Below are 25,221 nucleotides of genomic sequence, written 5' to 3'. Positions count from 1 at the left end.
ACGAAGACTTTTTCTATGGTGTATACTAAATCAAAATGTTTCTCTTGATCCAACGCAACCCCAAAAACTTTATTTTTGAGATCTTCATATGTGAAATCTCTACATTTTCACCAAGAACCTTTTTTCATATTTTTATAAATTTCTCGATAATCTTGTTCATAACACCTCGTTTAGTTTGCACCATTAGATGCGCCGTAAAAAGTACTTTTAGGAAGCTTAAGGGAGTATGGGATGTTGATCACAGTTTGTATAGTCGAATCCTGCAAAATAGATTAATTGAATCGATTTTTTTTGAAATTTGTCCAATCTGAGACAGGAAGTGTGTATTGTTCAGGAATAAAGGGACCACTATAATATGTAGGAAGAAGAAAGACTGACGTTTATTGATGTGGATGCTTGGATCTTTATACCATTGATATGGTGTTACACGACATCCCACCGCTGTGATAAGATATAGAATTTAAATAAGGACTATGATATAAATGTATGAATGAAAATCGCGTTAAAAAACCTAATATAGGAAAAAGCTTGATGATAGGTAGAAGTTGATCAGTGAGATGGTTTCAGAAAAGACACATGGGTGTTTTTGTGTTTTGACCTGTGGCATCATTGATTACATCGTATCTTGTGGTGGACAGGACCTTCTGTATTGTGCAAGGACCTATCCAATCTACTTGTAGTTTTCTTGGATTGTTGCGAGTGGAAATACGATTGTTGAAAATGTATACTTTGTCATTGATTTCAAATTGTGGTGTTAGTTTTTGATTATCATATATTTTCTCCAAATGTTTGTGTACATGTTCAAATGTAACTTGAAGCTTGATTTGTAACTGTTTCGCGAAGTGTGATTCCGGGGTGTCTTGTTCATTGTATGAATCCGGTAATTTCTCTGGTATTATCGTTGATAATGGTGTGCGTGCTGTGCGCCCGTGGACCAACTCAAATGGGGACGTCTTGATAGAATGGTGATACATATTGTTGTATACAAATCGAATTATCCTCAAGTTGCTGCTCCATCTTGTAGAAATCTGGTTGATATCCGTGTATGATAAAATCATTGTTCGTAGTGTTTTCATGAATCGTTCCACTATCCCGTTGGATGATGGATGATACGGCGGTGTGTATACGATGTTGATGTCTACATATCTTGCTACTTGCTGGGTGAATTGTGATCCAAGGCTGTTTCCGTTATCACACATGATCTCGTTGGGAACGCCATGTCGCAATATAAACTGAGTGTACATGATGGAAGCCAATTCTTGAGATGCTGTAGACCTGGTAGGATATAGTTCTACGTATTTTGTGAATGTGTCTATAACCACCAACACGTATTGATGTCCCGCGCTTGACGTTGGCAGAGGACCAAAGTAGTCGATTGCGACCTTGATGAACGGAGCTGTTCCATGGGTAGTGGTCATATTATGCTTAGTAGCAACATGTCCCTTGATTCTTTGACAAATTTGACACTTCTGAATATAGGCATTGATATCATGAGTCATGTTGGTCCAGTACAAGTGCGCTTTTACCAAGGAAGCCTTGGTCTTGGCGATACCGCCATGTCCTGCAAACTTGGAGTCATGATGTTTGCTGATCAGATTCGCTACCAGATGGCTAGGTACCATTATGTACATGTCTGTGGCTATGGTCTTGTGCTGTTTGTTTTCTACCTTGTATAGTATGCCATCGACGACTTTATGCTTGGAGTACTTGACATTCGTGTTGTTAAAGTATGGTCGTAACATGGGATCCAGTCTTTGTTCCTTGGCCCAATCGATGTCCGGATGATGAGAGACAATTGCATGAATCGCAGCACGAGATAGTGTATCCGCAGCATGGTTCACCTTTCCAGGTATGTATATAACCTTGAAATCATAAGCCTGTAGAAAGAGGCACCATCGCCAAAGTCTGGGTTGTTTGTCCGCATCGGTATTAAGAAGCCACTGGAGGGATGAATGGTCAGTGAATACGGTAAATTGGTTGCATTCAAGATACATTCTAAATTTCTTAACCCCAAAGATGATGGCTAAAGCTTCCAATTCACGGATGGAGTAGTTTTTTTCAAACTTGGTGACACTGCGGGATGCGAAGGAGAGAGGGTAAGGTGTGTCATCGTACCGTTGGCAGAGTATGACAGCAATGCCTGCTGAGGTGGCAGCATCGCAATGAAGCTCGAATGGAAGTTTGAAATTGGGTTGTTTCAAGTAAGGTAATGCAGCGAGAGACCTTTTGAGTTCTTGAAACGCGTGCTCCTGTTCGGATTCCCAAGCGAATGGTACATCTTTGATCTTCAAGCGTCGAATTGGTTCCACCATTACTTGATACTTGGATATAAACTTGGAATACACTCCTGCCATGCCGAGTAACCTTTCAACCTCTTTTATATTTGTGGGAGCCCGTAGATTAGTGATAGGTGTAACTTTATCCATGTCAGCATGGACACCCTGATCAGAGACAATGAAACCTAAGAAATTGATTTGATTTAGCCCAAATTGGCACTTTTCAATGTTGATGGTCAAATTGGCTTCCCTCAGTCTCGTTAGGAGTTTGCGTAACTGGAGCACATGATTGTCAAAGGTATCAGAGAACAGTATGGTGTCGTCTTGATAAGCGATAGCAGTTCTGTATCTCATGTCCCCGAGTACCTGATCCATTAATAATTGAAAGTGTGCTGGGGCATTTTTCATCCCCATGGCCATCGTGTTAAAAACATATGTAGAGTTAGGTGTTACCAGGGCACTCTTGGGCTTGTCAGCAGCAGCAATGGGAATTTGAAAATAGCCTGACAGGAGATCTATTTTTGAAAAATATTTTGCGTTGCCCAGAGACTGCAGTGCATGATGGAGGTTGATAAACGGATACTTGATAGTCTTTGTGATCGCATTTAGTTTGACGTAGTTTCCGCATATGCGAAGAGAGCCGTTTGGCTTAGGGACCGCTGTTACTGGGAAGCCCCAATCCGTGAAGTTGACTTTGCTGACAATTCCATTGCGTTCCAGTTCAGAGAGCTTGGCGTCGATCTTCGATTGTATGTCAGGATGGTAATGTCTTGGTCGAATGTAAATGGGAGGATGGTCTCCCGTGTCGATGGTGAATTCCATTTTGGTAGTAACTGAGGGCTTGTCCGAGTCTTTGCGTAATAATTCTTTGAACTCTTGTAATACATCTTGTATCCGAGCATCTTGGGAATCGGTTAATTGGATGTTACAACGCCTCGTAGCCGTGGTCTCGTAATGTAAGTTTATAAGATGATTGTCAGTTTGTAGTGTGAACATTTTGAGTTTAGTATTCATATTGACCTGAAATCTGCACATGAAATACCAGCCGATGATAGCCTGACGAGCCAAACCGCGTATACCATGAAATTTCGTTTCGTAACCAAAAAGATTCAATTTAGTAATACCCATCGTTTGTGCTGTACGATTGTTCACGTCTGTGTAACTGATGATCTGATTGTTGTCTATTGTCAACTGCAGTGTAACGCATGTGTCATAATCCATGGCAGTGATAGCAGAACCTGTGTCCCATAATGCATGAATAGTGTGATCTCCAATGACGATTTTAGTTGTGGGAGTGAAACTGTCATGTTGAGTGGTTCGAATAGCATGCATGGAAGTAGCACGAATGTGATTAAGAGGAACCGGGGACCCCAATTCCATTAATCCTGAGTCATCCTCTGGGTGTTCAATAGTGTCTGTCTGATGCACAGAGGATGCCTGTGTGGGACATTCGTAATTTCGATGTTCGCCGAAGCAGTGACCGCAGACAGGATGTCCTTGTTTGTTGTATAATCGAGGTACAGGATCCGGAGGAAATCGTGAACGAGGTTTGGAATTGAATGACTTTTTGCTATTTCTGAATGGTCTTTTAGTACTTTTGTCTTTGTACGAGTTTGAGCTATTAACATAATCAACTTCCATTGGGTCATCCATCGTGGATTGAGTGTGGGATCCCGAAAAGTGTGCTTGTTCATCAGTATTATCATTGAGCCTAGCCTTGTGTTCAAAATCGATGGCCTTCGTGATAACTTCTTGCACCGTTGTGACCTTAGCGAGTTCTACATACGCTGTTAATGTAGCACGTAATCCTCTGTCGTGTAGCGATTGAGTAAATAAAGATATTTGATGAGCATCCGAGATATGATTATCCGGCAGCAGACTTAGCAAATGTTTCCATTTAGCACTATGTAGTTTGATGGACTCCTGCTTGGGTTGTTGACATCGCTTCAAATTGGACTTGAACTCTCGATATTCCTCGTCGGCAGGACGACCAAATTGTAACAGCATTTGTTCAGTTACGTTGGCCCAGTTTTGTCTGACTGAGGAAGGTAAGGTAGGTAACCAGTTTTTGATGACGGGAGGCATGAAGCGACCTAGTTGGACGGTACAGATATCCATGTTTTCAATGCCTACGAAATTTGCCTGTAATTCAAATTCTTTGATGTAGGTACGTAAGCTAGAATGCAATTCATACCGTGGCATGTCAATAGACTTGACCTTTTCAAGGTTCATGTATTGGATGAACTCCTTGGTGTTGGAATCGGCCATGTTAACGGACTGTGGGGTGGTGTGATAAGATGATGTGATAGACGAGGTACTGTTTGTTGTGGTGTAAACCTTTCGAAGGGATGCGATAAATTTTACTTGCTGCGTGAAGTAGTTTTTTGGTTCTGTTGTTCGGGCCTGTTTGCGAGTAGGTGATTGCAGCTGTGTGCTGGAGCGATGTTTTGTGATCTTGCGATATGTGTGATCTTGCGATATGTGTGATTTGGTGTAGTCGAGTGTGAGCCTTTGATATATCTAGTGGTTTCCGGGTTCGAGAATTCAGTTAGGGAGCCTCACCATGTATTGTTCAGGAATAAAGGGACCACTATAATATGTAGGAAGAAGAAAGACTGACGTTTATTGATGTGGATGCTTGGATCTTTATACCATTGATATGGTGTTACACGACAAGTGTTTGTCGGAGATTCAATTGATTTTGGTTAGCAAGACCTAGCAAAAAAAAGCTTTCAAATGTTGTGTTTGACAGATGATTGAAGATGCTTTCGTAGGCATTCATGTCAAATGCACAGCCAAAGCATCGAAGAAACATGGCTTTTGTGGTGTACTACAGCTCATATATATCTGCAATTTTAGTAAGCCTGACAGCCCAAAATCCTACAAGATCTGAATGGTTTTTAAATGGGTTTATTAAATAGTAATAGTAGTAGTATTGTTATATATGAATCAAATCAAACAGCATTAATCAAGTAAGCCAAAGTAGCACCAACAATGGTCAAGTAGCCATAAGACAAAGTATTGCCTGCATTTTCAATGAAATCGGAGCCGCCTGCACCGCCCTTTCCTTTGATGTTAGATTTTGGCTTGGCAACAGCAGCCTTACAAATAAAGGAGTTGCCCTTGATGACTCCATTCTTGAGCTTATTCATAGAATCACAAGAGAAAAAGTTGCTAGATGTTTGCACATTGAGGCCACCACGGACATCACTCAAAGCAGGGAATTGGACCTCATCAAAGCCACCCGTGATATCAAGAGTACCATCAACTTGTTGGAGGTTAGGGAATGCATTGACATTGGTAAGCTTGGTGTTTCCTCCAACCGAGAGAGCACCACCCAAGTGAGCCAATTGAGGCATAGACAAGTTACTGAGGTTGATATTGTCAGTCAATGTCAAGGTACCAGAGATGTCAGTTGCAGCAGGCATTTCCAAGCTTTCAAACGAGTTGGAGATGAAGGATATATCACCAAGTACTTTCTTGAGGTTGTCCAAAGAGATTTGAGCTACATTACGGAAAGTAGCTTCACGAACACCGTCGATTTGGCTCAACTAACAGGCAGCATGTTAGCAAAAGCATAAGCAAAATAAAAGATAACTTACATCCAAACGCAAAGAAGGTGAATTAGCAGAGACAAGAATGTTTCCAAGGTTAGTCATGTTGCCAAAAGACAAGCTTTTAAGATAGATGTTGTTGGAAATCTCGACATCCTTGACCGAGGTCATCTTGAAGCCTTCAACCTTGGTAATGGTAGTATCAGCAATGATAATCTTTTCCGCTTGAGATAAGCCAGCGGGAAACTTGAGGTCATTGAGAGCAGGATGAACAGACACTTCGAGGCTACGAATGGCATAGAGTTGCTTCATGTCGATTGTGCTCAATAGCTTGTTGTTGACAAGTTTAAGTTGGCCATTGATGCCTTGCAACTTGGGGAAAGCCAACTTTTGAAGACCATTGTTGTTAGAGATGATCAAGTCGCCTTCCAAAAGTTCAACACCATTCATCTTGAGTTCAGGAACGCCCGAGTTGTCGACCAAAATGTTGCCACCATATGTCTTGCAGTTACGCATCTGGTCCATATCTTGCTGTGTAACTACAACAATGTCACCTTGACAAGCAGCTTGCACATTGCTAATGAGTAAGATGGCAGCAAAGACAAATCCGAATCTTGCAGAGTCCAATACTTTCATACTAGTTGAATTGTGTAAGAAATAATGAGATGAGCACGCCAATGCATTGGTTTTGGCTCTTGAAAGCGTCTTTTTATATAGGTCAAATATGAGCAAATAAATCTCCAAGTTTGTATTGAAATCTTTTTGATGGGCTCGTTTCCCCGTACTAATAAATAATACGTTATAATAGCGAGTTCAATTAAAATGCATACACCATGAAATAATGATCCTATAGGCTTGTAGTCATGCATCTGCTCACGCGCCATTTGATAAGATGCTGGCTATATCTTATCTGTTCCTAAACGCATTGTATTGGCGTACGATCAAGGAGCACAACATGGATTACATGAATTTCATATAAACAGACCATCTCGATCTCATTGGCTAACTCCCCCCTCACATGAATCAGCAAAAGCCTAGGATACTTTTTCTCTCCTTCTCTTTTACCTTTTTTTTTTTTTTTTTTTTTTTTTCTTCTTATTGTTTGTTCATATCATGAATGTCCTTCCAATTGAATTGGTATCCTGCATATTTGATCGTACAAACAAACAAGACCAGCTTGTTTGCCAGTTTGTTTGTCGTTCATGGCATGTACCTGCTAAATGCGCCTTCTACAGCAAGGTCGTCATTGAGGAGAAACATGATGATCTCAATTTCCACCACCTGTTTCGATTCAAAAAGTTCATTGAATGCATCTCATCTGGTGGCTATCTGCTGCCTACGCCGGGCCAATTCATTCAATCGCTTGTCATTCACTATGAGATTGCATTGGAAACAAAATTCATGCCAACCAACGCGGATTTTCAACATTTGGCAGCCGCCTGTCCAAACCTTCAGGAGTTGCAGTTCCCATCCAACATGTTTTGGAACAATGTCATGTCGATCGACAATCAACAGCACTGGAAACGACTGCGAAAAGTACCACAGTTCAAAGTGATGGCTGACAAACAGAGCTTGGACAAGTTTCTGTACTTTAAATCCACCCTGTCGTATCTGCACATCACCGAATGGCAATCCAGCAAACAGCATTTCATCGATATGATCAAATCATTTACACATTTGGAAACATTAAAGATAACCACTCAACATGGTTTCACCAGTTTGTATGATATTATACCCACACTGATTGAATGCCCAAATATCAATCAACTAATCATGACATCAAACACGACATCTACAGCAACACACAATACAGCTCTGGTGCCCAAACTGCGACAACTCAAACTGACATCCAGCTCACTGAATCCTCAGCTCCTTTATACCATCACTCATCAATTTCCTCAACTTCAAAAACTAATGTTACACTTTTCTCAGCCAACAAACGACATATTCGGCTGGTCAGACGACTTGCAGATGGCAATGGCCCACATGATCCGTTTCTTAACTTGCTTGCACCAAGCGCATATTGATTTGTTTGTGCCCAACTATGCCATTATGCACCAGCTAGTCAGGCAGTTCTATTACGCAAAGACGGGACCCAAGCTCTACATTAGCTATGGCAGCTGCTCATCGTTTACCACGGGTCAACCGGATCTTGTCTACCACAAGGAAGAAACAACATCAAATCAACACGTGGGTAAACTAAGTCTGAGATATCAGGGACATTTGCCTGCTGGTATGGAAGTGAATGATCTGCCGCACATGGCTCTATTGCAAGATGACGGTTATCTGTTGGATCAATTAAGTATCCAGCTCCCATCTTCGTTTCTGGGCCACACACAATCTACGGAAACGATACTCACATCCTTCTGCCCCAATTTAAAGGTGTTCAACCTGGTACAAGGCTGCTTTGATATGGAATCATCTATCCAGGACGACACGTTGTTATCAAACCATCAGTTGACTTTTGTATCCATGGAAAGATCATTGCTTACTTCATCAGCATCTCTGTACAACTTTTCAAAGCTGTATGCCACAAGTCTCTACTACTTGAAAATAGACACATGCAGCTTTTCAACAGATCTGGCCATGAGAGCCATCGATACTATCAACATGCCATTCACACAATTCAAGAAACTGATCATTATACAGGATTATGGTGTCACAGATGCTGTCTTAGTTTCTGTCTCTGAGAAGAAATCACAGCGTACGACCTTTTACTATTACATGAGTCAGACACAGGAACTGGTGCCAATAGCGCCAAGCGTGTTGCAGGAATATCATTTTGAAAAGCCAGCCATGTCGTTGGATATTGTGTGCTATTCACTAGATCAATTGCAGCTGAATGCATGCTATCATGTACTTTTGAAATAAAATTGCAATGAAATGGCATTTATTACTTGTTGCGAATTTTTATGAATGTATAATTTGTAAAGACGAGTAGTGGGAAGAATGGTTAAAACGGTATACACAGCCTAAAAGACGGGAGCTTTTAGTAGTTTTGAAGCAAAATATATATATATATACATAACAGATGGAAAAGAGAGAATGAATGAATACAGATTAATAGCCAATGCCAGACATGATACCGTAGCCAAGAGTAAAGATCAACACGGTACAAATGATACTAGTAGGAATACCGGTAATGACGAAATCCTTTGTAGACAAGTAAGGCTTGCCAGAGGGATCTTCAAGCATGATAGCAGACATGTTGGGATAGCCAGAGACTGGGAGACCCATACCAGCAGAGCAGGCTAAACCAGCGCCCATTACCAACAAATTGGGATGGGGAATAGGCAATTGCTCGCCAACTTCCTTGACAATAGGCACGATAATGAGAGCAGCAACAGTATGAGAGACAAAGGTGGCAAAGACCAAGATGAGGAAACAGAAAACAGCCAAAATAGCAATGACAGGCAAGTTAGAGATACCATCCTTGAGACGGATAGCAATATCTTGCAACAAGCCGGATGAGGTAACTGCATTACCTAGAGCCATGCCACCTTGAGCCAACACAACGACAGACCACAAAAAGTTGTTGAGGTCCTCCTTGTTCAAGATACCAGTACCGAAAAAGACAAACAATGGAATGGCAGCAATGATACCTGTGTCACCCAAGGCATATTCAATGGAAGACTCGGCACACCAGAGAGCAATGGTAGCAAGGGCAGTGAGACAAACAAAGATTTGAGTCTTTGTAATCTTCTCCTTGGTAGGCTTGATAGTGTTCAAATGAGGGGTATCTCTGGCAGGCTTGTAAATAAGCAACAAGAGACCCCAGCAGACAAACATGGACAAGACGGCAATAGGCAAGGCAGCAGCGAACCAGAGACCCCATCCAGGGTTGGGGTTGATGTATTGGATAGTGACAATGTTCTGAGGAGAAGAGATGGGAGAGGTCATACCACCAATACAACTGGAAAGGGCAATACCGAGAATCAAACAAGGTGCTACACGGGATCTGTCAGGCAAGGTACGAAGAATAGGGTCGATCAAGGAGAAACAGAGCACAGGAGTAGCAACATTAGAGATGAACATACTGAGGAAACCAGAGACAAACATGATGGCTAGCAAAACCCACATGGGACGAGTACCAGCACGACTCAAGACATGGGAAGCAAATGCTTTAGCGATACCGTATTTGGAGAGAGCAGCTGCAAGAGCAAACCCGCCGAGAAGCATCATGATGGTGCCACTGTACATGGATTGGAAGACAGCCTTGGAGGCAGCCTTTGCAGTCATTTGATTGCCATTAGCATCATTGAGGATACCAAGTGGCACAATCAAGAAGGGAATGAGACAGGACGTGGCATAAAGAGGAATGGCTTCAGTAGCCCACATGATGGCAGAGAAGATCAGCAAGGCGAAACAGTAATTTTCTTGACGGTCACCAAAACAATCGACACAGAGAAGAATGATGAAAGCAGCAATGGCAAAAGCAAAGCAGATGAGTTGACGAAGGAGACCTGCTTCGATACTGAACCTTGTAAAGGGAATCTTGTATTTCTTGGTGACCTTGGGGACGACGAGCTTAGTGTCATTGACCTTGCGCTCTTGACGCACCATATCCTTCCACACAGTATTACGTTCAAAAGTAACTTGATCGCGCAAATGACTCTTCATTTGACGCAGAGCAACAGTGTGATTGCCGCCACAGAATGCATTAGCAAAGATAGTTTCAATGCGAGCCAATTGTTCTTTGAGGACGTTCATGGTTTCGGGCATGAATGGTCTACTGTCCATAACCATCTTGTTGAGATACTGTTCCTTCAAATTGCCTTCCAACACTTTGTCGTATTTCTTGAGTATCTTTTCAAAGGCAGTGCGATTCAGCTCAACATAGGACTCAAGTTCGGATAATGAGATGTAGAGTAAGATGAGTTGAGAACGCAAATCAGTAAGCTGCTCCATCAAAAAATCGTCCACATTGTCCATGGACATGCGAGATTCGAATGATTGGCGAGAAGGACGACGGGATGCACGAGAGGCTCTGGAACCACGACGTTGAGGAGCAATTTGCTCGATTCTTTCCACCGGATATCCGGTATCATCCTTTTCGCTCATGGAATTAGGGAAGCGATAGGTAGAATCAAGATTTTCAAGAGGGGATAAATGGGCCTTGGCATCAGGATATTCACCATCGTTGTTCAAATCACCATTGCTGTCAATCTCATGATCAATCTGGTCAAGCATGCCGTAGAGCTCGGATTCCTTCTGGGTGTAGAAATCAAACACTTTCTCAAGTTGGGCATCGAGAGCTGTCAAAAATCTTGCTTCACCATCTTGTTTGTGTTCAAGCCTCTTTTCGGGATCTTGGTTGGCATTGATTTCATCGACATTTTCCTTCTCCAGCTGGAAAATCAGCTTTTTCAGTGTGTCATAGCTACAAAAAATGAGTTGGTCTACGTTTGACATGTTTACATTTAGCGGGGACACCTACTTGACATAGCTGTCAATCCACTCTGGCACTGCATTTAATTGCAATGTATGTGAGAATCTCATTATGGGACGATCAAAAGGGCGAAATGAAAGAGATTGAAAGAAGAATAAAGTGTCGCTTTTCAGAAGTTTCAGAATATGGGTTTATATATATTCAAAAAAAAAAACTTTTATATAATTACAACACACAGATATTCGGATGTTGAGCATTGGGTTCAGCCGGAGCCTTGGTTTACCAGTATTTTCCACTAATCTAAGGGCCTAATTAGCTGGATAAGGCAAGTTGGGGGCCGCACTGATTGGCTTACAGCTCACACACACGACCTCACATGTAGCAAATGACATGATTCAACTTGTTCTGGCCCTAAAAGTATGGTTATTTTTACATTTTCAAGGTATAGAAATTCGAAGAAGCATGTCAAATTTAAGTCAACATGATTACAACAATAGGATGTGCTGCATTTGGAGGTTACGCTATGATTTAATCATTCTTGCTTATATATATATATATCTATATATATCTATTAACCGCGCTTGCGTGTACCATTTGTCATGTACATCAGTTTATATATAAAAGCTGGGCATATCCTTCGATGTTTCCATTTTTCCCTCTTGGTTTCAACTAACCAATTCAACTACCTCTCTTTTCGGAAAAGCCAATCATGTACCACACGTGGGGTTGGCATTGGTGTTTGATGTATTTGAAGCTTATGGTCTATACTTTTTTATATAATCCAATTGGGGAAAATTGAACCGTTTTGTATATATTTAGCCTTTTGTTTCTGAATAATTGTTTGAAATCAAAAAAAAAGGTATTCGGTCTAGCGGACAAGACCCTTCCTGCGATTGCAAATGTTGGTTCTGCTTTGTCGACATTCGGTATAAAGCCAAGCGACTTTTTTTTTCAAAATTGATTTTGTTACAAAATTGTCGATTATTTAAATTCTGCAAATTCATCTTCATTCGGTTGTACAACATACAAGAGCAATGTCATTTAAAGCAGAAAAACACTTAGCGTACAGTGCCATCATTGTAAAGAGTCCCCTTGCTTGCATTAGATGCGTGCATCATCTCGAGAAAATACAAGTGTTATTTGTCAAAAGTTTCAAAAATATATTCGCCTCGCAAAGTTTTTCAAGGATGGACATCGAAATAAGTTTGCTGATTCGTTTTCTGATCAGCAAGTCGTTTGGTTCGAACACAGAGAAACAAAACCATGTTCGATCCACCCCTCAACATGTTTTTAATTTATGGAAGATCTGATCCACGATGCCGATATTGGAAATTTCACTGTACAGTGCTTGGGCGTAGATCTGATAGATCTTATACGAATCAAGTTGTTCAAAATTAATCTCAACTGCCACGAGTAGCCTTCTCAAAGCGACAATCATTGTCGTATGTTACAACATCAAATTGGGAGCTCCCATGTCAAGAAAACCACACTAGATATCCATACCAGTTGATATATTTGCAAGAATAAGCTTTACCAAAATCAATATACCTCCTATTCGTATTAAAAATTGCTCAAGCTACAGAACTGCTCTTCCAGAAGACTTCAGCTACCAAAGGTGTGATTCATGCCGTGTAAATAAAAGCCATAAAGCAAAAGATAACCACATTTGACAGCTTTCAATCCTTCATATCTTGACATGTAGACCTTTCTAAGTCTCCGGAATAACGCCAATCATTTGTACTTGTGTAGTAGTAACTTCCTGACACCTTTGCTCAACTTTTTGAGCCAAAAAAAACATGGCCAAAAATCGACCAAAAAGCAAGCGATCGCGTTTTGGACCGCAAAAACGAAGACTTTTGTTATGGTATATATTAGATCAAAATGTTTCCCTCGATCCAAAGCAACCTCTGAAGCCACTTTTATGAGGTTTTCATATGCAGAATATGGTTATTTTTGCTTTAAGCCTCATTTCATGTTTTACCAAGTTGCTCAGTAACTTTAGTCAAAGCATTTATTACAATTAATACTATTGGAAGCGCCTTGAAAAGTACTTCAAGAATGTATTAGGAAGCGTAGGGTGATTATCACAATTTATATAGTCGAACATCATAAAATAGATTAAGGAAGTCGTAAAAGGACGAAACTTGTCCAATCTTGAACAGAAAAAATAAACTAAGTTTAAATAAAGTTTGGCGGCTGCTTGCTGCTGGCTGACCTAAATGCCTTTCTGTTTATGACAACGATGATTGCGATGCTGATTAAATGGGAATCATGGAACTGAAAAGACAATTGCTCAGCGCAAATACTTTTTGTCTGGAAGTTTTGCCTCATGAAGGTATCTCTTGCAATGACAACATCTCAAAAAAGTCGCTGTAGATCTTACAAAAGTCTTATATTTGCGCATGACCAGCTTTATGTCGCCATCTTATTAAAAGCATCAGCAGCAGTGAATGATATGACAACTCTATTACCAAAAAATAGCGATTGTAATGTACAAACGCTGCATAAAACCTGAATTTTCTTTCACATCGTCTCAATAATAGGCTTCGTTTAATATCAGTGTAAGCAAAAAGGATGCTGAGGGAGATACCTCCTCTCCTCCTCCTGGCTCTGATATAACCTTTCTTCTACTAACTAATAGTTGGTTGTATAAAACCTACTTGATATACCAAAATTTTATCATATCTGATATAAAATGTCTTCGGCGAGAGCCCACAGGGCAACGCCGACATTGAGCGTAGCGAGATAGATTAGCTAGTGTCTTATAGAAGTGGAACGACATACCTGTATAGTATACTTGGGATCTTCAACAACGGAATCAATAATATTGATTCCAACATGTTGTCCGCTCGTAATTCACGACGGTAATGCCTTTACATTTCCAAGACGAGGAGAAATAGTAGGTTTCTTTATTCGAATTTTAATTAGCATGTAAAAAATGATCGAAAACGATCAACTTGAGAACTGTCAAGCACTTGCCAAGCCTTGGGCGGCACCAAACCAATTTTTGTTGAACGCGTCAAAGCCTCAAAAAAAAACCTGCTGAAAAAAAAAGTATATTACATAGCGTCTATACAGCCAACAAATATTATCAAAAGATGCATTGTCTTTCCATTGCTCTTTTGATACTATAAATGTCTAAGTTTCGTGAGCTTTTTGTGCATTTTCAAGTCATGAGAAGTCAACCAAACACATTTTTGGGTGGTGAACTTTCAAATTCGGAGCGTGCGTTGTTTACACAAGCTATGAGCATAAAAAGAGTATCATTCAAAGGCCTAGAATTAGGAAAATGCACTAAGATACAATTAATAGAGTTATATTTGAATTAGGTGCTATCAAAGCTGCCCTAAAGTTGCGGTTTCCATTCAAAACTTGTGTTGTAGCCTACTAGTAGTTTCTCGCTGTGCTGAGGTTTAATTTGTTTGGGGCGAAGGACACTGCTGGGACACAATTTGTGTCCTCCATGGCCTCCTCTACTAAAGATCACAACGTAAGGGATCCTGCCAGTTCTACTGACGGAACCGGTACAGACTCTCGCCATAATCCACAAAATTCCTCTTTCACTAGTCAGAGTTGGGCAGACATGGCTAAACAGCAGGAGCGTTCCTCTTTCAACATCACTCCTACCATCGACAGTGCGTTTGACGAAACCAACGTTCAATCTTATTTCACTCAACACCAAATGTCATTTAATCCACAGCGCAAAATCACCCTTGTTTGGAGCAACATGGGTGTTGTTTGCAAGGAATGCCACTCTGATGAGCACATCAAGGCTGACTGTCCTGTCGTTCGTGCACGCAAGATCAAACTTCAAAGCTCCCCTGAGGCATCCAATGGCGCTGATGGACACCAAAGACAGTTCAACAAGGATAGATCTCTCAATCCGGGATTCAGAAGTAGATTGGGAAGGGCTATTAAGAGTCCTGACCGACTCTAAATCATGATTTTATTCCAATTAATGATGAACGACCATAAGATTTTTAATATGAAGATAGGCTCTATCAATTGTAGAACCTTCCCAAAACAACACTATACCACACACACTGACGACTTCGTCAGACATCTGAGGTCCGAAAAGCTCAATATTTTACAATGCCAAGAAACCAACATTCCTATGGATCACTTTGATCAAACCACTACCACTATGCACCTCAAATTTCAGTGCCATCAATCCTTTTGGACACAGTATTGTGCAATTATCACCGTCAACCCAGCCCTCTTAATGGAAAAAGTCCATGAAACCCTAGATGGCCGTTTGATTCTTGCCAAGTTTACACTCCTTGATAACTCCATTCAACCCTTTTATGTTTTAAATTTATATGCTCCTGCGGAACACAGCTCTCGCAGCAAGACCATGTTCTTCAGCAACATGATCTCTATGATACATTCCTTACCTAATTCGGCGGCCATCCTGCCGTCCTTGATTGTTGCCCTGGACTTCAACTACTCCTTCGACAGCAGTAGTTCACACTACACCGTCGAACATCCTTGTACACCTTTGATCGATTTCGTCCAACACAATTTGCATGATTGTTTCAACGTCCCTGGAGAATCCTTTTATGATTTCACCTTCACTAGAGGTACCTCCCGGTCTACGATTGACTATGTTTTAAAACATTTGTCCACATTGAAAGTGTTTGAGTTTTTCTTCTTTGACCCAGCGGATCAGCTCCTCCACTTTCGATCAACGGCGGAATGCTCCTTCCCTGGTATCCTTCGTAAGCTCCGTAATGATAAATCAAGTACAGGTGAATCAAGTGCTGGTGGATCAAGTGCTGGTAAATCTAAGAACGATGAAACTGAAGTTGATGATGATAAACCCACTGGGCCAGAAGCAGGTGGTGCTGGAGCTGATGATGCTGGAGCTGGTGAGGCAACTGGTGGAGCGATGGTTGATCCAACCATAGAGCTTCGAAGTCTATCTCGTTCTCTGAAGGCCATAATTCATCCTCGTTTTGATTACGGAGTCTTTCTTGGAGTGATTACGGATTTCCAAGCTAATTGCCACTCATGCATTCGCGGCTTGTCGAAGGCTGTTGGCATGCTGGTCGATTTGGTCTTGGCTGGTCAACATGCGACACAGAAAAAGATGTCTTTCTTTGACATCAAAGCTGTTGATTTATTTGATTGTGGTTTGAGCAAGAGTGTCAAGCCCATTGCAATTATTGACGACATCAGTGCCAGTGTTCAGGAATTATTCGTTTCTAGTGGCTTCTCTCACTCTTTTTGAGTCGATCAATCGGTTTCAAATGCTGCAAGATTATTCTGACACTGCAACCTCTCTTGGAAACGAAGAAACATTCGTCAGGTATGAAATGACAGCCAGCAAAGTCGATAATGCTGCCCTCTCCAATAGGCAAAAGAAGAGGAAGAAGCCATCAGTCAAGAAGCTACAGAAAGGAAGGGCAACTGGACGAATCCGCTTGAAGAAACTTCACCAACATTTGGTAGCCAGTGAAGCCAGATCTGCTGCAACCATGTCCGCCTTCAACAAGCCAAAGATGGTTTCCTTCATAGGAAACTGGCATCGCAATACTCAGTACCTCCGTGGCCACAGCACTCGAAGTATGAAGCCGTACATGTCAACGCTGTCCACAAGAAGCACAGTCAGATTGGTGGACGAATACAATTCTACAAGAATTTGCTGCTCATGTTTCAAGGCGACACAGAAACAACTGGTGCGTGGTGAAGATAATAGAATGAAGAGGAACCTCGGTGCCGTTACATGCTTTAACCCTGAGTGTCCAAAAAGGCTGGCTAAAACAAACTACCATGAATCGTGATGAGCAAGGAGCGAGTAACATTGCCCTCATTGGTTTTTCGGCACTGGTCTCACTTGGCAACAAGGTATTGCCTCCTTTCAGTCGAGTTCAAAATCCTGATAAGTAAGTTGGCCTTTTCACTGGGATCTATCAGCAGATTTTTTGACCTCTTACTTTTTTATAGGTACGTCTTATCCCCCACTCATTCACATGTCTTTGCACGCCAGACTGGCAATGTGAGGACACCCGCTTAGTCGGTGAATTATTGCAATAAAACCAATTTGTCTGTCCCTCATAGACACGAATTGCCTCGATCTAACTGCAATGACTCTAACGCAACTATCGAGGTATTTCTTGGAGTATGCCAAGCACAAATTAGACCGTCATATCCCCTTTAAGCTATGAAGTTTAGTGCAGAAAACTCGTACTGATAGATGCTGAGCAATCATAAATAACCAAGCCTTGTGTATTTATGCATGGAATGAAGGACGTGAGTAATCCTACCATGGCTGTATATCAAAGCTTAATGAATCAGATCATAGGTTAACCTCATATTCTTCGCTGATCAACTTTAAATTCATATCAAATCAAATATACCCATACCCATCAGTAATTAATTGCTGTTTCTTCATACCTTAATTTGCCAATACAATCAGCTATCCAAGAACTTTAACTCCAGATTTATGCCAATGTATAGAATTGGTTCATGGCACATGATACATGACTTGAAAATTGATTCAAATAAAAAGAGGAGGACAAATGCAATTAGAGCATGGGAATATGCAACGTTTATCATCGAAACTAAACAAAGAACAGGTTAAATTATATGTGGGGTACATTTGAATACATGTACCTGGCCGTTTATGAACATAGTTGAGCATCTCATTCGTTCAAAATGTTATGATTCCTGCCATTTATGCTCTTCCGTGGTATCACAAATGCACCTCATTTTTGTAAATTAAACTTTAAGGCCGTATTATAATTGAATTTAAAGACATGTTAACCATGAAAGGATTTCGAATGCTTGTGATTAGATGTATGCTTCTGTTACATTATATCGTCCGATACAAGGAGACGGTTATCTTTGTCATCTTTTGTCAGTGTGAGCTTGTATCCTGATATATTAAGCGGTCATTTATTTTATTCTCCCTTTAAATGTTTATAATTGATCACATTTTGAGAAAAAAGTTGCTATATCTATCAAGAATGTACGTAAATGATACATGGCGTCTATATTGCAACCAAGAAGAATAAATCTAACTTCTAGAAACACAAAGTTGTAAAAATCTGAGTCGCTAGATGAGTGTATGTAACGAAAGGATTTAAGTCCGGATTTTAGTAAAAATCTGAATTTTGGTTAGCGTAAATCGATGCGCTTTATAAGCGAGAAAGTAGTTCTTTTGGTGACCCAGAATTCATGTGTAACTGAAGAGGGATTTCTACATGATTGGCTTACGGATCAATCTGTTAAAATACACAAGACCTTAGGGCAAGTTATAAGACCATTGTGCTGCGCTTGCCTCAGTTAAGAGCAAGGACAAATGTAATTAAACCTTACATGCCGCATATCTGAAGCCCTTTAAATGACAGACATTGGTCAGTTTTTAAACCTATTGACATGGATTAAGCAATAATACAATTTTAACTTCTTCTATAGGGCTTGTACAAATTAGTAAATGTTCTCACCATCATGTCAGTTGAAATCGCTGAGATGTTTGGTAAAGAAGATGCCCGTTGTCTCAATAACGAGCAAATGCTGCTTGAAACTTTTGTAGAAGCCAAGATCTCCAGAGCCTATAAAATGTTGGTTATCTGTTGGCATCTCTCAAACACGGAGAGATAGCGATTTCAGAGTTCGAGGGTACATGTAATGTGTGCATCTAAGCGGTGTAACTCGTCATTTTCATCGATTTTGGATTGCTCCGTGTTCACGATTCTCTTCCCTTAATAGATATGCGTATGACATTTTTCAGAGCACAAGCTTTTATGCAGCCTTGGTTTACCATGATTAGAATCAGCTATTTACTATATTCACTAATCCAATGTTTTTATATATATTATATACTTCGTGTATTATAAAAATAAGGGTGTATACCCTTATTTTCATTTACTATCAAAGTTAATCGAGTCTATACGTTATTGGTAATATTTAATAAGAAATATGTTGTCTACTCTATTCTCAATGTATATGATCAATACTTTATCAGTGTGGGATTTAAACATGATGCGCGCTCTTGTCTAGAAACTGAGCGTTTAGGCCACATTACACACAATTTGAGTTCGGGAGTCTTGACTGAAAGGAAGATTATTATGTACAATCATCATCAGACCATCGCACACACTTTCTGTGTGTGTGTATATACTGTATAATGACTGATATTCCGTTTTCCGTGAAATCAGCCATACTGAACTTGCAATTCAGGTCATTTGTACCACATCTTGCTGGTTTACATTATTACTTTGTACCTCATTATCATGCACACTTTGTTTGCGCACAGATGCAATTGTATTCCACACGTAAATCACAAAAAAAAGGTATAATGTCAAAATGTGTTATTATTATTTAATGGTTATATAAACAGAAAGTGAGTGATAGAAACTTTTTTGGCTTTTGTTGTTCTTCTGGTTTCTTGAATTGCCCCACAAGAAGAGATTAATGTACAAGGTGGAAGATGAATATTATAGATTTGTGGTTTTACATGTGCGAACTGTGTGTGCGTGTGTGTGTGTGTGTGAATGAGAGGGTTGAGTGCTGCAAGAGGAGAATGGTTGACGGAGATATATCATAAGTTCAAGGTGATTATCATAAAAGTATTAAAAGGCATTCGGAAAGCGGTTTGGTTTGAGAAAAGAAACGGGGATTGCCGGTAAAATAAGCATGTCGTACAGTGAATATAAAAGAAAACTAATTACAAAGATGGTAACTTGATTAAAGGAATGTGTGTTCACAAAAGGAAGGTATAAAGTAGGTATCAGACATTCGTGTTAAGGTGAGATGGGCGTTTGATCATAGAGCTGTGTGATGAGACGGCTGGAGATGTTGCTGGTGTTTTCCTTATTGTTATTAGGGTACATGTCGCCATTTGATAATAGTTTGGAAACCTGATTATAAAATATGTCATGTTAATATTTGTGAATTACACATGCTTATAATACCACATACCTCATTTTGTGTCAAGATCTGAAGTCGAGAACGTACTTCATTAGAAGATGAGAGAGGAAAGCCAGTCATGATATCATTACTGATCTGATCTAATTTCCAATCTTGAAAGACTCGATACGCAGAAGCCATGGCAATGCCTTTGTCACTATAGAGAAATATGAGTATACTGCTCGACTAGAAATCACCGAAGAATTTAAATACCTAATATTGGCTTCTTTTGCTGCATAAACTCGAGTGTAATAGTCCTTGAATGATTCCATTGAGAAGATAGCCGACTGTGATCCACGTTTTGCAGGAGTTAGGCCCTGAAGATATTCCTCATTGGCCGCGGTGGGATAATCAGGTGAAGAGGATACAGAGCCAGGGGGTGTAATGAGTGATTCCGACATTGAAAAGTAAGAACTATTGCTGTTATTTTTTGCTGCCATGGACAATGAGTCTTTGATGGACACATTGAGATCCAATTGACCTTCTTTCACAAAAATCCAACGCTGATTGTCATTGTCAATGGGCTGCAAAGGAAACAACACTAATTTTTGAACACCTTGATCTGTAGGCTGCACATCAAGAACCCATTCATTGCTGCAAAGCGAGTAAATGTAAGATCCTGGCAATGGTCGACCGTAGGCATCAACAGCATCTTCTCGGACACTCCAAAGCTGATTGTGAGCATCCTCCAATGGTTTGGGTGTATATAAACAGATTTCTGTGTCTTCAATCAATCTCAATCTGCCTTTTCTGATGTCAAGCACAAGGTCGTTTGCTTTGTTACATAAAAATTGACCCTTCCAACACCAAAGTTCATGATCAGATAATGTAGGTGGAGTTACAATAACTTGTGAGCGAAGTAAATCTTGTTCAGTATTTGCAGAAGCAGCGACAACATTGCCTGTGCTTGTAGATCGAATGTAAAACCAACCGCTTGTTGACATGTTTTTTTTGGATATAAAAATGGTATAGAGAAAGTAAAGTAAAGAAAAAAAGTGTATGCAATTCAAGTGAAGAGTGGAGGAAGAAAAAAGGGAAATGTTGTAAAATGCATTGGGTTTATATAGGTTTTTACTCAACAAAAGACTGCCGACCATATACGGCAATTTTATGGTCCATGTATCATTTAAACCAAAAAACTTAAAACTCCAATTTTTACTAAACAGATCATGAAATAGTGTTAGTAACACAGACATTTCATAATTTAACTGGTGCCTTTTTTCGTTACAAGAAAAATGCCCAATGCCAAAGTTGTATTGATTGGCCCACTTTATTTTTATCTTTTTTTTTTCTTCAATTGTTTGCATGAAAATATCTTAAAATGTCAATTATTAAAGAGGTAGGTATCACTGTATTATTCACTCATTCATCGCATCGATCAATGGTTCCGTAAATTTCAACAAATCATTACCCAGATTCATGAAAAGCCCTGACATTTGGAAGATCAGTTACATATGATATCACGAGAGGAAGCATTGCCTACCTGTATTGGCCGTAGAATCTGCTACCAATGTGATGATTAATGGCGATTGATCCAGCTGAATGACTTGATATTGTTCATAAACACTAATGATGCTTTTATTATGAGCAAGTCCGAGCTTTGAAGCCTGTGTTGAATATGTTTAGCTATTGGTTCTCTAGCTGAATATGACCTCATGATTCATAATACACGCAAGCACTTACCTGATTGTTAGCTATGGAAAAAGTGGTTGGTATGATGGGCTCACTCATGCTCTCCTTTGCTTTGTCAGAAACACCTTTAGAAAATCAAAATGTCAGTGAGGTTGCTATGCAAATCTGTTGCTAGGGTTACTTTTCAGGATAATCACTCCGTCTCTATCTGTTACCATGGCAACGAGGAGACCACTGTAGAACAGCCGACTGCACACTTGATTGAAATTTGCTTCCATTTACTATAATTTTAAGAAGATGTGATAGAGACGAGTTAGAGAAGTTGCTGTTGCCGTCTTTTGTGCTAATAATTTCGTGTCGAGTTGCTTCTTTGGGAGTGCAAGAGATGTGAAAAAAAAAAAAAATATCACAATCCGCAACCAAACATCCAGTGACTTCTCGACAGCACCACCCAGGTGTGGGCTTTCCTTGCTGAGCACGATAGTAATATATCTAGATGAAGCGGAGGACACCAATTTTGCATTAAATCAAAAAATTGCTATTCATGCTCGAGTGGTTTTCACGAGCTGATTCCCTAAAACCTCTTAAAACCAAGCTACTAATCCAAATTTTGGGCATCACAAATAAACCTGTGTGAGAGATTTTGGATTTCTCCCTACCCCACACATTTTCATGAGGAAAAAGTATATTTAACATTTCTCAATCTTGATTTCTTTATTACTACCATTGTGTTCTATTACTTTGAAACAGGATAAAATGACAAAACCTATAAGAATTGGATGTTACTCTGCCTTTTATGGTGATTCGCCAGAGGCTGCTGTTCAATTAGTCAAACACGAGGGCTCAAGCCTGGATTACTTGGTCGCTGATTACCTTGCAGGTACAATGTTGCTGATTTTCATGCAAATCCAAGTTAGAAATAACCTTAAATCTTCCTACTGTTCTAGAGATCACGATGGGCATCTTTGCTATCCGGCGGAAACAACGTCGTATGATGAAGTACATGGGTCTCCAGGATGATGGTAGCAAAGAGTACGTCGCCCAGTTCCCAAATTATGTTCTTCGTCGTATTCTGCCTGATGCCATCCAAAATGGGACAAAAATTGTGACTAATGCGGGCGCCCTCAATCCAATCTTGCTGAAAGAAATCATTGAGGAGCTGCTTGTGGAGCTGAACATACCTAATGTTAAAGTAGCCGCTGTGGTAGGAGATGATTTAATGGCATCTATCGAGGAAAACGGTCTATCAACTGTATCTCTGAGTCAGTTCAAGAACTTTACACCGTTCTCTCCTGTTTCACCTACAAAACACCAGCTGCATTCAGATAGACTACCCGATTCCGAAGAGCCCATTGTATCACTTCATGCATATCTTGGTGCTAGAGGTATTTGCGCAGCTTTAGATGCCGGAGCTCAGATCGTTATCACTGGCCGTGTAGTGGATTCTGCATTAGTCGTTGGTCCCTTAATGCATGAGTTTGAATGGAACAAGGTGCTGCCACCATATGACTTGCTGGCCTCTGCATCACTTGCAGGTCATATTATCGAATGTGGTTGCCATGCTACCGGTGGTAACTTTACTGATTGGAGACTGGCTGCAAATTCAAATTACGGTGGCTTTGCTTATATGGGATATCCCATCGTCGAATTTGATGGTAGCTCTGGCGAATTTGTGGTTACAAAGCCAGAAAGAACAGGAGGTCTCGTTTCGGTTGCTACTGTATCCGAACAAATCTTGTATGAAAGTCTCGATCCTGCCCTGTACATTTTACCAGACGTTATTTTGGATTTGCGCCAGATAAATTTGACGCAAATAGGTCCTGATCGTGTCCTTGTACGAGGGGCACAAGGCCGCGCACCTACACCATGGCTGAAATGCTGTGGCATCTTTATGGACGGCTGGAAGCTGTCTGGACAACTTGTCATTGGAGGGCATGAAGCCAAGGAAAAGGTATGTCACTCGATATGTCAGGCGAGCGGTTCTGACTGTAGCTTTGCTTCAATAGGCGGAGGCTGTTGGGAGAGCAGTAAGAGATCGAGTGAATGCATACTATAAGGAGAATGGCATGCCGGAATTCAGGGATTTTAATATCGAAGCAGTCGGTGGGGAATCTCTTTATGGGTAATATAACACAGTGAAAAGTATTCATCTAGGTCTAAATTATCTATACACGCTATAGCCCATCAAATTCGAAGAATGCAAATGAGATCCGCGAGGTCGTATTAAGAATGACAGGACATCATGATGATCCGGAGGCTTTGAAGGCACTATCGATTGAATTTGTCTCTGTAAGTATTGAGTATATTTATAAATATTTGTACAAATTTAGTAATGATCTATTTTCATCTCCCACATTAACAGCCAGTGACAAATATGGTTCCCGGTATCACTGGTTTCTTTGAACGCGCAAAACCATTTCCAAACCTTATTCATTTCCCTGGTCTGTATCCCAAAGCTCAAGTGGAAACTATTCTCTTTTTAGACAATCAGAAGAAACAGGTTGTTCCTTGGGGTCCTTGGGATGATAGCCACTCATTCCAGAATCCAACTCCTGTGTCACTTGTTCCTGAAGCTATAATTGATGACAAACAACGGGATATTATCAAGGTCAAATTGATCGATTTGGCTTACGGCAGAAGTGGCGATAAAGGAGATGTTAGCAACATTGGTAAGGACTGGAAGCTCAACCATGGAACAAGAATAAAAACTTTCTTTAAATAGGCATCATCGCTCGAGACCCCACATTTTATCCGTATATAAAGCGATCTTTAACCGCACAAGTCGTATCGGATTACATGCAACATGTTTGTAAAGGAACAGTGGTTAGATACGACTTACCCGGCCTACTAGCTTTAAATTTTGTCCTGACTGCAACCTTGGGTATGTATGACCATGCCAAGCATAGATGTGTTTCTACTAAATACACTAAATTTTTATTCAGGAGGAGGTGGTTTGAGCTCAATGGTCATTGATCGCCAAGGCAAAACGTACGCTCAGTTATTATTGACAGGGCTAGAGATTGAGATTCCTTCAAATCTCGTACGTTTTTCTAAACTTTAAAAGATGATATAAGAAATATACACGTTTGCTGTTACACCATGTCGTAAAAAATATATGTCAATCAATCAGACCTATACTTTAACGTTTATCCTTAAAAAATGTGGCCAGTTTTTTCTATAATTTGATTAAATTGCCGTGAATGTTGATATTTTGGGGAATAAAACCTTAAACAAGCTATTAGCGCCATTAACTTGAAAATTAGTGGAAGATCCATTATTCAAGTTCACATGTACTACTCGCATTTTCGTTGCATTTGTAACGAGAACATCTTCCGTTATTGTTGTCAATATATTCAGCTCGCAAACATCTGGAAAGTTGCAATTAATCAGACCACAAAGTGCCTGAAATCATTTGTACATCTGTTCCTAAGGTGCCTTGTTCTCATCTTTGGCTCAA

The 25,221-nt window shown here is 40.3% G+C and overlaps 10 protein-coding genes across 10 annotated transcripts; 5 read left to right on the top strand and 5 right to left on the bottom strand.

Annotated features, from left to right (window-relative positions):
* Positions 1-563: 563 nt before the first annotated feature.
* On the bottom strand, positions 564-4,544 carry ATC70_007890 (uncharacterized protein; the record flags this gene model as incomplete). Its single annotated transcript, XM_064827147.1, has 1 exon — positions 564-4,544. One exon carries the CDS (start codon positions 4,542-4,544, stop codon positions 564-566), a length of 3,981 nt encoding a protein of 1,326 aa, XP_064676204.1.
* A 686-nt stretch (positions 4,545-5,230) lies between these two features.
* ATC70_007889 (uncharacterized protein) lies at positions 5,231-6,466 on the bottom strand (the record flags this gene model as incomplete). The annotated part of the gene is made up of 2 exons (XM_064827146.1): positions 5,231-5,827; positions 5,879-6,466. The coding sequence occupies 2 exons, from the start codon at positions 6,464-6,466 to the stop codon at positions 5,231-5,233; spliced, it is 1,185 nt and encodes a 394-aa protein (XP_064676203.1).
* A 477-nt stretch (positions 6,467-6,943) lies between these two features.
* On the top strand, positions 6,944-8,701 carry ATC70_007888 (uncharacterized protein; the record flags this gene model as incomplete). The annotated part of the gene is made up of 1 exon (XM_064827145.1): positions 6,944-8,701. The coding sequence occupies one exon, from the start codon at positions 6,944-6,946 to the stop codon at positions 8,699-8,701; it is 1,758 nt and encodes a 585-aa protein (XP_064676202.1).
* Positions 8,702-8,890: 189 nt separating this feature from the next.
* On the bottom strand, positions 8,891-11,329 carry ATC70_007887 (uncharacterized protein; the record flags this gene model as incomplete). Its single annotated transcript, XM_064827144.1, has 2 exons — positions 8,891-11,210; positions 11,268-11,329. 2 exons carry the CDS (start codon positions 11,327-11,329, stop codon positions 8,891-8,893), a joined length of 2,382 nt encoding a protein of 793 aa, XP_064676201.1.
* A 3,353-nt stretch (positions 11,330-14,682) lies between these two features.
* On the top strand, positions 14,683-15,156 carry ATC70_007886 (uncharacterized protein; the record flags this gene model as incomplete). The annotated part of the gene is made up of 1 exon (XM_064827143.1): positions 14,683-15,156. One exon carries the CDS (start codon positions 14,683-14,685, stop codon positions 15,154-15,156), a length of 474 nt encoding a protein of 157 aa, XP_064676200.1.
* A 177-nt stretch (positions 15,157-15,333) lies between these two features.
* On the top strand, positions 15,334-16,449 carry ATC70_007885 (uncharacterized protein; the record flags this gene model as incomplete). Its single annotated transcript, XM_064827142.1, has 1 exon — positions 15,334-16,449. One exon carries the CDS (start codon positions 15,334-15,336, stop codon positions 16,447-16,449), a length of 1,116 nt encoding a protein of 371 aa, XP_064676199.1.
* Positions 16,450-16,468: 19 nt separating this feature from the next.
* Positions 16,469-17,002, top strand: ATC70_007884 (uncharacterized protein; the record flags this gene model as incomplete). Its single annotated transcript, XM_064827141.1, has 1 exon — positions 16,469-17,002. One exon carries the CDS (start codon positions 16,469-16,471, stop codon positions 17,000-17,002), a length of 534 nt encoding a protein of 177 aa, XP_064676198.1.
* A 2,964-nt stretch (positions 17,003-19,966) lies between these two features.
* On the bottom strand, positions 19,967-21,076 carry ATC70_007883 (uncharacterized protein; the record flags this gene model as incomplete). Its single annotated transcript, XM_064827140.1, has 3 exons — positions 19,967-20,083; positions 20,145-20,289; positions 20,346-21,076. The coding sequence occupies 3 exons, from the start codon at positions 21,074-21,076 to the stop codon at positions 19,967-19,969; spliced, it is 993 nt and encodes a 330-aa protein (XP_064676197.1).
* Positions 21,077-21,490: 414 nt separating this feature from the next.
* ATC70_007882 (uncharacterized protein) lies at positions 21,491-22,042 on the bottom strand (the record flags this gene model as incomplete). The annotated part of the gene is made up of 4 exons (XM_064827139.1): positions 21,491-21,561; positions 21,616-21,739; positions 21,816-21,889; positions 21,946-22,042. 4 exons carry the CDS (start codon positions 22,040-22,042, stop codon positions 21,491-21,493), a joined length of 366 nt encoding a protein of 121 aa, XP_064676196.1.
* A 478-nt stretch (positions 22,043-22,520) lies between these two features.
* Positions 22,521-24,825, top strand: ATC70_007881 (uncharacterized protein; the record flags this gene model as incomplete). The annotated part of the gene is made up of 7 exons (XM_064827138.1): positions 22,521-22,644; positions 22,712-23,715; positions 23,771-23,886; positions 23,945-24,053; positions 24,127-24,433; positions 24,487-24,645; positions 24,707-24,825. 7 exons carry the CDS (start codon positions 22,521-22,523, stop codon positions 24,823-24,825), a joined length of 1,938 nt encoding a protein of 645 aa, XP_064676195.1.
* Positions 24,826-25,221: the final 396 nt, after the last annotated feature.

This window comes from Mucor velutinosus (assembly GCF_035048745.1).
Source record: "Mucor velutinosus strain NIH1002 chromosome Unknown tig00001553, whole genome shotgun sequence".
Taxonomy (NCBI): Eukaryota; Fungi; Mucoromycota; class Mucoromycetes; order Mucorales; family Mucoraceae; genus Mucor; species Mucor velutinosus.
The sequence above is the reverse complement of the archived record's forward strand: the minus strand, read 5'-3'. Positions and strand labels throughout refer to the sequence as shown.